Consider the following 15,513-nt stretch of genomic DNA (forward strand, 5'->3'; position numbering starts at 1 on the left):
ACATAGGGCTCCCTGCTCCGTGGGAAGCCTGCTTCTCCCTCTCCCACTCCCCCTGCTTGTGTTCCTGCTCTTGCTATCTCTTTCTCTGTCAAATAAATAAAATCTTTTAAAAAATTATTTTAAATTTATCTTCAAAATAATCTTAGAGAAGTCTATTTAAGAAGTGAGAAAGTGAGCGCCTGGGTGGCTCAGTTGGTTAAGCGACTGCCTTCGGCTCAGGTCATGATCCTGGAGTCCCGGGATCGAGTCCCGCATCCGGCTCCCTGCTCAGGGGGGGGTCTGCTTCTCCCTCTGACCCTCCCCCCTCTTGTGCTCTATCTCTCTCAAATAAATAAATAAAATCTTAAAAAAAAAAAAGTTATTAAGTGTGAGTAAAATGAGTATTATTAATCAAGCTGTCTACTAAATGCAAGCATGGTAATATATAGGATTTATTAGGCATTAGCAGTTCCAGGCACATAAAAGAAATGGAGCAGTCGGGGTGGTTTCAAATGCGGTGGCTTTTGAGGTAGGAGAGTCTGTGGAGACGGAGTAGGCCGTTTTCTAATGCTGCCTCACCTGCACGGCTTCAGCTACCTGCATTTCTTCATAACATCCTCCTCAGGTTTGACTTTCCTTCTCCAGATAGCTCATCTTCTGAAATCATCAGTGAGGGTGATTTGACTGGGGATTAGGAAGAAAGCAATATATTTCACTGAATTAATGACATTAAGCTACAGATAGATTTAACCTTTAAGTGTATATATTTATACTTTAAATAAAACCTTTTTAGCTGATACGCCTCCCTCACCCAGGCCATATCAAAGTAGTAGAATAGGGAAGAGATTTTGAAATAGGTAAATAAGCCTTCACTATTCCACTGCTGGCAAATTCACTTACTCCCACTGACCTGGTAGAATTTGCAATTTAATACTTGCATCCTGTTGCTCAAATCAGTTGGCAGCTGTTGTGTATGTTCAGCCACTCAAGAACTTCAGTGATTTCTTAACAACTTGACAAACATACAGCTGACCTTTGGACAATATGGGTTTGAGCTGTGTGGGTCCACTTATATGTGGGTATTTTACAGTACAGTATTGAAAATGTATTTTATGATTTTCTTAATATTTTCTCTAGCTTGATTGTGAGAATACAATATATACAGCTTACAAAAAAATGTGTTCACTGACTGTTCATGTTATTGGTAAGGCTTCTAGTCAACAGTAGGCTATTAATGGTTAAGTTCTTGGGCATCAGAGTTAATAGGTGGATTTTAGACTGTGCAGGTGATCAGTGCCCCTAACCCCCTGCATTGTTCAAGGGTAAACTGTATTCAGATTATTTAATAATTAAGTTTCTTTTATATCTGTTTTATCTTTGTACTACATTGTAAGCTCCTGAGGGTAGAGACCATACTGTGTTTTCATTCATTTAGCTTATGAACTCAAATATTGGTTGAATACCTGCTAAATATCTGGTACTTCTTTTGATACCCCCACTTTGCCTACTCAGCTCTGAGGATATTGGATATACTCCATAAATACACTGATAAGCCACTATGATTTTCTGATTCAAGATCATCAGCCCATTACTCTGTGCTATAGTTGGTGATAGTCATTCAGATATATCTGTTCTGATTCTCAGTATGTATCCTGGAATATTATTTTTTGATCAAATCCCTATGATTTAATCTTTTTGGTAATTTATCTTTTTTAGTCATTTATCTCTAATTTTGATGCTTACTTTCAATTTAAAACTGAATTTGCAATCCTAAGCCAATCAGCTGTTTTCTCTTAGGCAGGATACCTTAGTTCGAGTAATTACCAGAAATTTAACTTAGAATTCTTGGGCTAATAATCCAAATGGGGGTGGTATCAGTATTACCTGTAGAACTTTTGTTTCCCAAAATAGTTTTTTTAGTTGAAGTATGGTTGACACACAGTTTTGAATTAGTTTCAGTAATTCAACATAGTAACGGTAATTCAACAACTTTATATGTTATGCTGTGCTCACCAAAACTGTTGCTACCATTTGTCACCATATAACACTATTATAATAAATACCATTGACTATATTCCCTATACTGTACCTTTCATTCCTGTAATTTATTCATTTGGTAATTGGAAGCCTGTAGCTCCCACTCCTTTCACCCATTTTTGCCTACCTCCACCCATCAGTTTGATCTTTGTATTTAGGGGTATGTTTTTGCTTTTTGTGTGTGTGTTTGTTTTTTTGATTCCACATATAAGTGAAATCCTATGTTATTTGTCTTTCTCTGACTTATTTCACTTAGCATAATACCCTCTAGGTCCATCCATGGTGTCACTAATGATAAGATCTCATTCTCTTTATGGCTGAGTAATATTCCATTGTGTATATATATACCACATCTTATTTTTCTATTCCTTTTTGATGGGCACTTGGGTTGCTTTCATATTTTGGCTATTGCAAATAATGCTGCAATAAACAGGGGTGCATATATCTTTTTCAATTAATGTTTTCATTTTCTCCCAGTAGTAGAATTACTAGATAATACGGTATTTCAATTTTTAGTTTTTTGAGGAACCTCCATACTGTTTTTCACATTGGCTGCACCAATTTACATGCCCACCAACAGTGTACAAGGGTTCCTTTTTCTCTACGTCCTTGTCAACCCTTGTTTTTTCTTGTCATTTTGATTTTAGCCATCTGACGGGTGTAAGGTGCTATTTCATTGTGGCTTTGATTTGCATTTTCCTGATAATTAGTGATGTTAAGCATCTTTTCATATGTCTGTTGGCCACCTGTGTGTCTTTTTTGGGAAAATGTTGATTCAGGTCCTCTGCCCATTTTTAATGGGATTATTTGGGCGTTTTTTGGTGTTGAGTTATGTAAGTTCTTTATATATATTGGATATTAATCCCTTATTGGATATATTATTTGCAAATATCTTCTCCCACTCAGTACAGTAGGTTGCCTTTGGTTTTGTTGATTTTTTTTTTTCCTGTCCAGAAGCTTTTTACTTTGATGTAGTCCCACTAGTTCATTTTTGCTTTTGTTTCCATTGCCTTTGAGATGTGTCTAGCAAGGAGTTGCTGCAGCCAAGGTCACAGAGGTTGCTGCCTGTGTTCTCCTCTAGGATTTTGATGGATTCCTGTCTCACATTGAGGTCCTTCATCCATTTTGAGTTTTTTTTTTATATGGTGTAAGGAAGTGGTCCAGCTTCATTCTTCTGCATGTGGCTATCCAATTTTCCCAACACCAATTGTTGAAGAGACTGTCTTTTTTCCATTGGATATTCTTTCCTGCTTTGTCAAAGATTAGTTGACGATAGAGTTGATCCATTTCTGGGCTCTCTGTTCTTTTCCATTGATCTATGTGTCTGTTTTTGTGCCAGTACCATACTGTCTTGATGATGACAGCTTTGTAATAGAGGTTGAAGTCTGGAATTGTGATGCCGCCAGCTTTGTTTTTCTCTTCAACATTCCTTTGGCTACTCGAGGTCTTTTTTGGATCCATACAAATTTTAGGATTATTTGTTCCAGCTCTGTTTTAAAAAACGCTGTTGGTATTTTGATAGGGATTGCATTGAATGTATAGATTGCTCTAAGTAGCATAGCCATTTTACTAATATTTATTCTTCAGTCCATGAGCATGGAATGTTTTTCCATTTCTTTGTGTCTTCCTCAATTTCTTTCATGGGTGTTCTTAGTTTACAGAGTACAGATCCTTTATCTCTTTGGTTAGGTTTATTCCTAGGTATCTTACGGTTTTTGGTGCAATTGTAAATGGAATCGATTCCTTGATTTCTCTCTCTTCTGCTTCATTGTTAGTGTATAGAAATGCAACTGATTTCTGGGCATTGATTTTATATCCTGCTACTTCACTGGATTTATCAGTTCTTGCAGTTGTTTTTTTTTTTTAGTAGAATCTTTAGGGTTTTCTGTGTATAGCTTCATGTCTGCAAAGAGTGAAAATTTTACTTCTTTCGTACCAATTTGGATGCCTTTTATTTCTTTTTGTTGTCTGATTGCTGTGGCTAGGACTTCCAGTACTATGTTGAATAAAAGTGGTGAGAGCAGACATCTTTGTTGTGTTCCTGACCTTAGGGGAAGCTCTCAGTTTTTTCCCCAATAGTTTATTTTTACTTTTGTTTCCCTTGCCTCAGGGAACCTATCAAGAAAATAGTTGTTACGGCCAGTGTCAGAGAAATTGCTGCTTGTACTCTCCTCTGTGAGTTTTATGGTTTCAGGTCTTGCATTTAGGTCTTTAATCCATTTTCAATTTATTTTTTGTGCGTGGCTGTCTGGTTTTCCCAACGCCATTTGTTGAAGAGACTGTCTTTTTCCCATTGGATGTTCTTTCCTGCTTTGTCAAAGATTAATTAATCATATAATTGTGTGTTTATTTCTGGATTTTCTATTTTGTTGATCTATGTGTCTGTTTTTGTGCTAGTACCATACTGTTTTGATTACTATAGCTTTGTAATATAACCTGAAATCCAGAATTGTGATGCTTCCAGCTTTGCTTTTCTTTTTCAAGATTGCTTTGGCTATTCAGGTTCTTTAGTGGTTCCATACAAATTTTAGGATTGTTCTAGTTCTGTGAAAAATGCTGGTGGTATTTTGATAGGGATTGCATTAAATGTGTAGATTGCTTTGGGTAGTTTAAACATTTTAACAGTATTTGTCCTTTTAATCCATGAGCATGGAATGTCTTTCCATTTCTTTATGTTGTCTTTAATTTCTTTCGTCACTGTTTTGTAGTTTTCGGAATATAGGTCTTTCACCTCTTTGGTTAGGTTTATTCCTAGGTATCTTACTGTTTTTGGTGTAGTTGTAAATGGGATTGTTTTCTTAATTTGTCTTTTTGCTGCTTCATTATTGGTGTATAGAAATGCAACAGATTTCTGTATACTAATTTTGCGACCTGCTACTTTACTGAATTTGTTTATCAGTTCTTGCAGTTTTTGGTAGATTCTAAGGTTTTTTATGTATAGCCGTATGTCATCTGCAAAAAGTGAAAATTTTACTTCTTCCTTACCAATTTGGATGCCTTTTATTTCTTTTTGTTGTCTGATGGCTGTGGCTAGGACTTCCAGTACTATGTTTTATAAAAGTGGTGAGAATGACCAGATGTCCATCGACAGATGAATGGATAAAGAATATGTTGGTATATATACACAATGGAATATTATGCAGCCATCAAAAAATTTGAAATCTTGCCATTTGTAACAACGTGGATGGAACTAGAAGGGTATTATGCTAAGCAAAATAAGTCAATCAGAGAAAGACAATTATCATATGATCTCACTGATATGTGGGATTTAAGAAACAAGGCAGAGGATCATAGGGGAAGAGAGGAAAAAATGAAACAAGATGAATCCAGAGAGGGATTCAGCAAACTGAAGGTTGCTGGAGGGGAGAGGGTTGGGGGGATGGGTAACTGGGTGATGGACATTGGGGAGGGTATATGTTGTAATGAGCACTGGGTATTATGTAACACTGATGAATCACAGACCTGTACCCCCTGAAACAAATAATACATTATATGTTAATTCATTGAATTTAAATTAAAAGAAGTGGTGAGAGTGGACATCTTTGTCTTGTTCCTGACTTTAGGGGAAAGGCTTTCAGTTTTTCCCCATTGAGGATGATATTATTTGTGGGTTTTTCATATATAGCCTTTATTATATTGAGGTGTGTTCCCTTTAAACCTACTTTGTTGAGGGTTTTTATTATGTATTGATGTTATACTTTGTGAAATGCTTTTTCTTTTTTTTTTTTTTAAAGATTTTTTTTTTTTTTTAAGATTTTATTTATTTATTTGAGAGAGAGAATGAGAGACAGAGAGCACGAGAGGGAAGCGGGCAGAGGGAGAAGCAGACCCCCTGCCGAGCAGGGAGCCCGATGCGGGACTCGATCCCGGGACTCCAGGATCATGACCTGAGCCGAAGGCAGTCGCTTAACCAACTGAGCCACCCAGGCGCCCTAAAGATTTTATTTATTTGATAGAGAGGGAACACAAGCGGGGGGAGCGGGAGAGGGAGAAGCAGGCCTCCCGCGGAGCAGGGAGCCCAATGCAGGGCTCGATCCCAGGACCCTGGGATCATGACCCAGGCCGAAGGCAGACGCTTAACGACTGAGCCACCCAGGCGCCCCGTGAAATGCTTTTTCTGCATATATGGAAATGATCATATGGTTCTTATCCTTTCTCTTATTCATGTGATATATCAGATTGATTGATTTGCAAATATTGAACCACCCTTGCAACCCAGGAATAAATCCCACTTGATCGTGGTAAATGATTTTTTTAATGTATTGTTGGATTTGGTTTGCTAGTATTTTGTTGAGGATTTTTATGTTTATGTTCATCAGAGATATTGGCCTGTAGTTCTCTTTTTTTGTGGTGTCTTTATCTGGTTTTGGTATCAGGGTAATGCTGGCCTCATAGAATGAATTTGGAAGTTTTTCTTCCTTTTCTATTTTTTGGAGTAATTTGAGAAGAATGGAATAGGTATTAACTCTTATTTAAATTTTTGGTAGAGGGCGCCTGGGTGGCTCAGTCAGTTAAGTGACTGCCTTCAGCTCAGGTCATGATCCTGGAGTCCCAGGATCAAGTCCCGCATCGGGCTCCCTGCTCAGCGGGGAGTCTGCTTCTCCCTCTGACCCTCCTCCCTCTCATGCTCTCTCTCATTCTCTCTCTCACAAATAAATAAATAAAATCTTAAAAAAAAAATTTTTTTTTTCGTAGAATTCACCTGTGAAGCCATCTGCTATTGGACTTTTGTTTGTTGGGAGTTTTTTGATTATTGACTCAATTTTTTTTCTGGTAATTGGTCTGTTCAACTTTTCTATTTCTTCCTGTTTCAGTTTTGGTAGGTTATATTTCTAGGAATTTACCCATTTCTTACAGGCATATAATTTTTCATAATATTTTCTTATAATTGTATTACTGTGGTGTTATTTCCCCTCTCTCATTTGTGATTTTATTTATTTGGGTCTTTTTTTTTTCTTGATGACTCTGGCTACAAGTTTATCAGTTATATTGTGGTTTTTTTTTCCCCCCCACAGAACCAACTCCTGGTTTCATTGACCTGTTGGTTTTTGTTTGTTTGTTTGTTTTAGTTTCTGTATCATTTATTTCTGCTCTAATCTTAATTATTTTCTTCCTTCTGCTGGTTTTAGATTTTTTTTTTTTTCTAGCTCCTTTAAGTGGAAGATTAGGTTGTTCAAGATTTTTCTTGCTTCTTGAGGTAGGCCTGTATTGCCATAAACTTCCCTCTTAGGATTGCTTCTGCTGCATCCCAAAGGTTTTTAACCTTTGTGTTTCCTAAAGATATTTATTTATTTATTTATTTATTTATTTAGGAAGATATCTAGTTGTTTATGGATTGGAAAAATTAATATTACATATCCACATTATTCAAAGCCATCTACAGATTCAGTGCAATCTCTGTCAAAATTCCAGTGACATTTCTCACAGAAATAGGAAAAACAATCCTTAAATTTGTATGGAACAAAAAAAACCCCAAACCGCCAAAGCAGTCCTGAGAAAGAACAACAAAGGTGGAAGCATCACACTTCCTGTTTTCAAACTGTTACCAAGCTATAGTCACCAAAACAGTATATGGAACTTGCATCAAAACAAACACAAAAGGGGCGCCTGGGTGTCTCAGTCGTTAAGCCTCTGCCTTCGGATCAGGTCATGATCTCAGGGTCCCGGGATCGAGCCCTGCATCGGGCTCCTCGCTCCGTGGGAAACCTGCTTCTCCCTCTCACACTCCCCTTGCTTGTGTTCCCTCTCTCGCTGTCTCTCTCTCTGGGGCTGAACCGGAATTGTTCCAGAGTCGACACGAGGTTCTCGAGGATCTTCCGGCATTCCTCGGTCTTGGACGTGTCCTCCTCGCTCTCCATCGGAGCCAGGGGCTGGCCGCTGCAGCCGGGCGCCTCCCGCACAGCTGCGGGCTTGGGGCAGTTGGGAGTCCAGAACCCGGCGTCCGTTGCCATGGCGACCCCCTTCTGTTGTATCAGAAGCACACACATACAAGGACATCCTCAGAAATAATTGGCTCCAATTTGTGGGAGTTGTCAGCACCAACATTTCCAACAGCTGGAGGAATGAGTCCGTCAGTCCTGAAATGGTGGACAGGATCTAGGCAGGGTACCTTAGCAACAGTACACCTCATTGCCTTCCACAAAGCATAGAGGGAAGGGATACTTCCAGGCCATCGTAGAGTAGAATGTTTCCCCTCTTGCTGCAAGAATGGATTGCATGTTCCCAGAAATACTTTAATGGACTCCAACTCTCCCAAATTGTTTAGTACCTTCGTCGATATGGTCATTACCATTCTTGAGTCACATTCACTGAATTACCACAAGGTGTAGTGTTCATCTGGATCATCAGGGTTCGATTGGGATCTTAAACACAACCGAGGTTGGGATCTCACCATTTGCACCTTAACATCGGCTAGTCACTTACAGAAACAGAAACAATCCTAGGATCATGAGACTTGGTTAAGAAAGTCTCAACGCCATTCTTTGTAGGCCATGAGCTTGAGGTAGGAGTCACTAGGTTTTCTCTTGGAGCAACATATGTATTGAACAGTGAACTATTATTCATATTTCTAACAGAAGGCAATTCTAGGACAGGGCTCATAGTAATAGTATTAATCAAAGACTTTTTGCTGTGTCTCCACCAGAAGTTTGGTACTGGTCTCTGCCAGCTTCTCATTAGTCTTGTTCAGTTCATTTGTCAATGACGTTCGAACTTTTAATTCTGCTAGGTAGAGTTGCTTGTATTTTTCCAATTCTGTTTTATTAAAATCTTCTTGAGAACTTTTCATTCTGGATAATTCAAATTTCAGTTCTTTAATTCTGAGTTCCATTTGATTTCTTATTGAAACATTATTAGTTTCTCTTAACTGTCCTAAGCGTTCTTGAGATGCTACTTGTGTCTGGAAAAACAGATTGGCTTCTTTTAATTTTTCTGTTATGTCCAATCTTGTTCTTTCTTCAAGCTCCCGTTTATGTTGTTCTATTTTACTGTATTCTATCATACTGAATTCTACATGACTTCTGAGGTTTACTACTTGTTGTTCCAACTTCTTTTTATTCTTCTTTAGTTTTTCGTATTTCTTCTGCATTTCCTTCATAGATGATAACTCCTGGGTAAGAAGCTGGTTGTTTGCATCCAGGTATAGACATTTTGAAGACGCAGTTTCCAGTTTTGCTTCTGTTTTAGCATATTAATCTGACTATCCATTTCAATTTGATTGGTTTTTGAATTTCCAGGGGAAGTAATCTCTCCATCTTCATATTCACTTAACTTTCTCCTTGTCACATTTAAGAGTTTCTTAAATCTAGTCATCTCTTTTTCTAATTCACCATTTTTCTTCATTTCTTGATCCAAACTACATTCCAGAGATTGTTTCAACTCAATCAATTTCTTTATCTGTCCCTTTTCATCAGACGAACTTGTACTTAACAGGTTTTCCTGAAGTTGTTCATTTTTGTGCGCTTGTTTTTTGACTGTAACTTTTAACTTGGCATTTTCAACTTCAAGCTTTTGCACGTGATCTTTCGACGTCTCAATACATCTTACAGCCTCTGCATGTCGATCTTGTGCTTCTTGCAATTCTCTTTCTACTTTCTCCTTTTCATACTGATACATTCTTTCTTTTAAAAGATTACATTCATTAATTAGCTCTCTATTGCTTGCTTCCAGCCAAAGACCATGTTTTTCACTTTCAGCTTGAAGTTTTTTTACGATATCCTGAAACTGGTCTTGGATATTAATTACTACATTTTCTTTACTGGCAGCTTTGTTGTGAGCATCATCTAGTTGCTGTTGAAGCAGCATATTTTCACTTTGTAGTTGAGATAATCTCTCCACTAAGGATTCCTGCTTTCCAATGTATTTATTCACTTGATCTTGTTCATTTTGATACATGTGTTCCATTTCCTTTTTCTGACACTGTGTTTGACTTAGGTCTCTTTGTACACATTCTAAAACCAAAGTCTTTTCCCTGAGAGCATCTCTTGTGTGATGGAGCTCAATTTCTAAAGTATTGAATTTAGTTTCAGCTTTAGAAAGGTTTTGAGAAAGAAGCTCATTGTTTTCTTTTAGGTTAGACACATCAAAATTCAGTTTGTCCTGCAGACGAAACCATTCATCTTTTGCTCTCTGGAAAGCAAGTTCTAGGTCTCTTTTTGATGCCTGACTTTGATCATAATCCTCTGGAGCAGTAGCTAGTCTAGCTCGATATGATCCAACTTGTGTGTCCAGTCTCTCTTTGTTTTGCTTTTCATTCTCCAGTTTAGACTTTAGCATTGTATTCTCAGTGGTCAGGGCATTAATCTGTCCACTATATTCTAATATTATTTTTGTTAATGTTTCCTCCTTCAGTTTTATGGTCTTTAGAAGACTGACATTCTTTTCTTTTATAATTTCAATGTCTTCACAATATTTACTTTCCATTTCCTGGTTCTTATTGTTTATTGTGTCTATTTCCAGTCTTAGCATGGCAATTTCATCCTGCCACAAGTGGGTTTTAGGCAACAGATCTTTTTCTTCTTTATGACTATTAGACATCTGATCCAAATTATTTCTCACAGTCCTCAATTCGCACCTACTGTTGCAAGATGAAGTTCAAGTTGTTGTTTCATTTCAACTTCTTTATTATACTGCTCTTCTTTTTCTCTGAATTGCTCCCTTATTTTTTCATATAATTTATCAGCATTTCTTCTTTTTTCTTCTTGTTTGAAGGTAAATCTCAAATCGCTAAGTTCTTGTTCCCATTTCACTTTTTGATGCTCCAATTGCAATTTCAACTCTTTTGTTTCTGATAGCTCCTTTTGTAGTCCATTAACTTTATTTTCCATTTCTTTATTCTTTCTTTTAAGTTGTTTACACTGATTTTTTTAAGTTCTACTAATTTTTTATACGAAAGAATCGCATCCTGGATTTTTAGTAAAGTAGTAGAATCTTTACGATCCTGGCCAACTTGTACAATTAGCGACTTGCAACTCATATACTTAGAGCAAGGCAACTTGGAATCCTCTGAAGCTGTTCCAGATGACTCAGTTAAGTCAAGGTCATCCATAAAATTAATTTGCTTTTTGACCTCTTTCTTTTCATGAGCCGTTTTCTTTGCAGGTCTTACTTCATCCTGATCCATTTCACTTGAAGTGCTGTCATCATTCACTTGTGGTGGATGAGAAGGTAGGGAATCAGCCTTCTCAAGCCCTGGTGTAATCACAGATACTTCTGATGTCCATTTTTCATTTTCATCTCTCCTTACTTCCTTCATATGCAAACCAGGATCGCTACCATCAGAATCTTCCTTTTTCCCAACAGGAAAGAGGTGGTTTTCAGTTTTTCCGCTCTCTCTTTGTTGAATTAGTCCGGCAGCAGCAGCAGCGACAGCATATATGTTTTCTAATACTGCTGTCTCATTACTTTGGTGTCTCTTCTTTTCTTCATTAATCTCTTTTTGAAGTTGAACTTTCTTTTTTTCCTCATCCAGGATGTCTATCTGTAACATGCCTATCTCGTTCTTAAACTTTTGAACATCTTGCTGTAATTCTTCTTTTAGACATACTTCTGATGTTCTGTAACTACATGGTGGAGAAGAACTCACATTTTCTAATTCGGGTTCCATACTTCTATAGTTATTAGTACTGTTATTAACTGCACAGAATGGCTTCTGGAACAAGACTTTTGTTTTCTTGTAAATGTTTGTAACGGCAGAACTATGGTGCCTTTTTATTTGAGCCATTTGTCTCATCTCATTGGAGCGGGAAAACCTTTTGTCGAAACGGCTTTCTGAATCACTAGACTGAGGTATACGTCCAATGTCTAATTTAGAATTAGTGCTATTTTGGTTCATACTTTTTGCCATTTGCACGTCAAACTCTTGGTCTTCTTTCATTTCAAACGTAGCGAGTGGGTTCCTTACTTTTTTAGTTTCTGTATCACTTTTAAAACTCTTATTTTTGTTAAAAACATGCTCAGTGTCTGGTTTGTTATTTTCAGTCTGATTTATTTTCACTTAAAGAAAAATCAGAAGATGCCTGGCAAGCATATTTGAGACTAGAATTTTTTTGTTCAGGAAATGCCTGAACTACTAGAGGGACAGGCACTGCAAATATATCCTTTTTCTCACAATCAAGTCTATCATTTGTCAAGTTAGAAGGTATTTCCATTAAGTTTGCTCCTTCTTTAAAGTTACCAAGTGACTCTTCCTTAGGATAAGGAGCAATTTTGTGTTTTTCACAAGTTTCACCAAACGTCCGCTTTAACTCACTGGTGATGTGTTTTAGATTATTTTTCCACACTAATTTGCCTTGTTTGATCGAGATTTCCTCACGCTTTTGCACAGAAGGATGTTCTGAATATACAGATATATTATCCTTTCTATCACATTTCTTATTCATTTCTGGTTCTCGAGACTTTTTTTGCAGATGCAAAAGTGGAACGTTAATTTGCTGGGTTTGATTTTCACATGTCTTTTCTGCCACGATACATGTTTGTGAAATACCTTTATCCTTTAGGTGGTTATTTTCACTTTCATCAAGTCTTTTATGCTCTTCCTCTGATGTCCTTCCTAAGTCTAGTTCTGCTGGCCAATCTGAGTTGGATGTTTGTTTTTCCTTGACTTCTACTGTTTTCTTAGGAACAATCTTTCACTTCAACGGTAGGCTTCACGTAAGGATATCTTTTCGGAGAATCTTCTACTTGTTCATTTAATATACGTGGTCCTTTCTGATCCGCAGCTCCAAATAAATGTTTAACGTCTTTCTTTAGAAGACTCTCAGAAATACTCAGAATCCCAAGGTGATTCTCCATCTTCCTCTTCTCCTAATCCCAATGCTGACATCGTAACACTACTATTACTTTGTATGCTCTATCAGCAGAAGTCAGATGGTCATTAACTGTTTGCTCTTGTGGAGCACTTTCAGTAATATTAATACCATTGTCCTTTTTTCCAGTTGCCGGCTGCACCTCTCCTTCCTTTGTAACACCATGGCCTGCTAACGACTTGACAGAAGGTTTTGAAAAAGCAAGACAAGAAAAGTCATTGGCTTTGAATGGTAGTTTGTAAAGAAGTCCAACTATATTTTCATCTTCATAATTAGAATTATCATGCTCAGATAAAGTTCTACCTCCTAGTGTTATAAGGCCACATTTTGTTCCCACATTCTTGAATTGCTCAGAAGCATTCATTAGCGCTCTTAAGTTTGGTTTTGGGACAGTCTTGATATCAAAATTAAAGTCTTCATCATCTGATGTAGGCCATGAATCATCAGTACCAGCTTTAATGGAAATACTGCTTAAAGACTCTTCTTCAGAATTCTTATCTGCCACTGCATTCTTACTTTGCAAATCATTGTTAAGTTTTTCTTCTCTATGTTCGGCAATTAGTTGGCGACTGACTTGAAGATCATTAAAAATAGAATATTCTTCTGCAGTCCATCCACACGCATCTTCAGAAAAGATATTAATACCTTGCTGAAGAAGAACCCTGACTAGATCTGCAGAATCATAATGTACAGCAAGCATGAGGGCTGTTCTGGATGTAGTTGTTTTCACAGTAGTCCGCCACCCGGGTCAGATTCTGGTAACTCTCTATCAGCGCCCTCTTGCCAGACGGGATCTCCTCCTCTAGTAACATCTGCAGCTCTGCCATTTTCCACCCCTCTGCATCGCTTCCTCTCGCGTTAAAGAGACAGAGGCAGCAAGGTCCGCCGAGGAGCCGAGCACCTCACAGCCCGGATACAAACCGCCTCCCGCCCTCCCGCCTGGTATTATCTATCTATTTATTTATTTATTTAATTAGAGAGAGAGAGAGAGAGAGAGAGCAAGTGCGAGAGCACAAGCAGGGGGAGCGGCAGGCAGAGGGAGAAACAGGCTCCCACTAAGAAGGAACCCAATGCGGGACTTGATCCCAGGACCCTGGGATCATGACCTGAGCTGAAGGCAGACACTTAACCGACTGACCACCCAGGCATCCCAACCTTTGTGTTTTCATTTTTATTTGTTTTGATGTACTTTTTTTATTATTTTATTTACTTTTTGATCCATTCATTGTTTAGTAGCATGTTACTTAACCTCCATGTATTTGTGTTCTTTCCAGGTTTTTTCTTGTGGTTGACTTCTAGTTTCATTGCATTGTGGTCAGAAAAAATGCATGGTATGACTTCGATCTTCTTGAATTTGTTGAGGCTTTTTTTGTGGCCTAATATGTGATCTCTTCTGAAAAATGTTCCGTGTGCATTTGAAAAGGAATGTGTTTTCTGCTGTTTTAAGATGGAATGTTCTGTATATGTCTGTTAAATCCATATGTTCCAGTGTGTTCTTCAAAGCCATTTTTTCCTTGTTGATTTTCTGTTTCGATGATCTATTACTGTAAGTGGGGTGTTAAAGTCCCCTACTATTTTATTATTGTCCATTACTTCCTTTATGTTTGTTATTAACTTTTATTTTTTTGGGTGTTCCCACATTGGGTGCACAAATATTTACAGTTGTTATATCTTCTTGTTAGATTGTCCCCTTTATTATTATATAGTGTTCTTTGTCTCTTGTTACAGTCTTTGTTTTAATGTTCCTTTTGTCTTGTATACGTGTTCCTACTTTTTCTTTTGACATCCATTTGCATGCTAGATGTTTCTCCGTCCCCTCACTTTTAATCTGCAAGTGTCTTTAGGTCTGAAATGAGTCTTTTGTAGGCAGCATATAGATGGGTATTGGTTTTTTTTCATCCATTCTGTCAGCCCATGTCTTTGATTGGAATGTTTAGTCCACTTACATTCATTGTAATTATTGATAGTATATATTTATTGTCATTTTATGACTTGTTTTATGGTTATTTCTAAAGATCTTCTCTGATGCTTTCTTGCCTTTCTGTCTTTCATGGTGTGCTGGTTTTCTTTAGTGATATATTTGGATCTTTTGTATATTTATTAATGGTTTTTGCTTTGTGGTTACCATTGATTTTGTATATAATATTTTCTGCATATCACAGTCTATATTGAGTTGATGGTCATTTAAGTTTGAACCCATTCTTTACTCATCTCCTCCCCACATTTTAGGTGTATGGTGTCATATTTTACATACTTTCATTTTGTGAGTTCCTTGATTGATGTTTTACAGAAACCTTCATACCGTGATTTTTGGTCTCTCCTTTCCACTTAAAGAGTCCTCTGTAATATTTTATGCAGGGCAGGTTTACTGGTCATGAATTCCTTTAGTTTTTGTCTGGGAAACTCTTTTCTCTCTCCTTCTCTTCCCAGATGTTAGCCTTGCTGGATAGAGTATTCTTGGCTGCAGGTTTTTCCCATTCAGCACTTTGAATTTATCATGCCACTCCTTTCTGGCTTGGAAAGTTTCTGCTGAAAAATCCCGATAACCTATTGGGGTTTCCTTTGTGTGTAGCTGTTTTCTCTTCTCTTGCTCCTTTTAATGTTTTTCCTTTTATCACCATATTTTGCCATTTTAATGACAATATGTCTTGATGTGGATCTGCTTTTATTGATTTTGTTGGGGGTTCTCTGG

General features: G+C 37.5%; 2 protein-coding genes across 2 annotated transcripts in view; one reads left to right on the forward strand and one right to left on the reverse strand.

Moving 5' to 3' along the window:
- The window catches only part of CBR4 (carbonyl reductase 4), a 99,170-nt gene that overhangs the window by 22,983 nt on the left and 60,674 nt on the right, over positions 1-15,513 (forward strand). The gene's annotated exons all lie outside the window — the stretch shown is intronic.
- LOC118022168 (coiled-coil domain-containing protein 144A-like) lies at positions 8,299-13,523 on the reverse strand. The gene is given in 9 exon segments (XM_035022730.1): positions 8,299-8,632; positions 8,634-9,189; positions 9,192-10,589; positions 10,592-10,879; positions 10,882-11,993; positions 11,995-12,639; positions 12,641-12,781; positions 12,783-12,855; positions 12,858-13,523. Coding segments are annotated over 9 exon segments (5,082 nt in total). The 5' UTR covers positions 13,522-13,523; the 3' UTR covers positions 8,299-8,427.

The sequence above is a fragment of the Mirounga leonina genome, unplaced genomic scaffold (genome assembly GCF_011800145.1).
Source record: "Mirounga leonina isolate KUSES-001 unplaced genomic scaffold, KU_Mleo_1.0 Mir_176, whole genome shotgun sequence".
NCBI lineage: Eukaryota > Metazoa > Chordata > Mammalia > Carnivora > Phocidae > Mirounga > Mirounga leonina.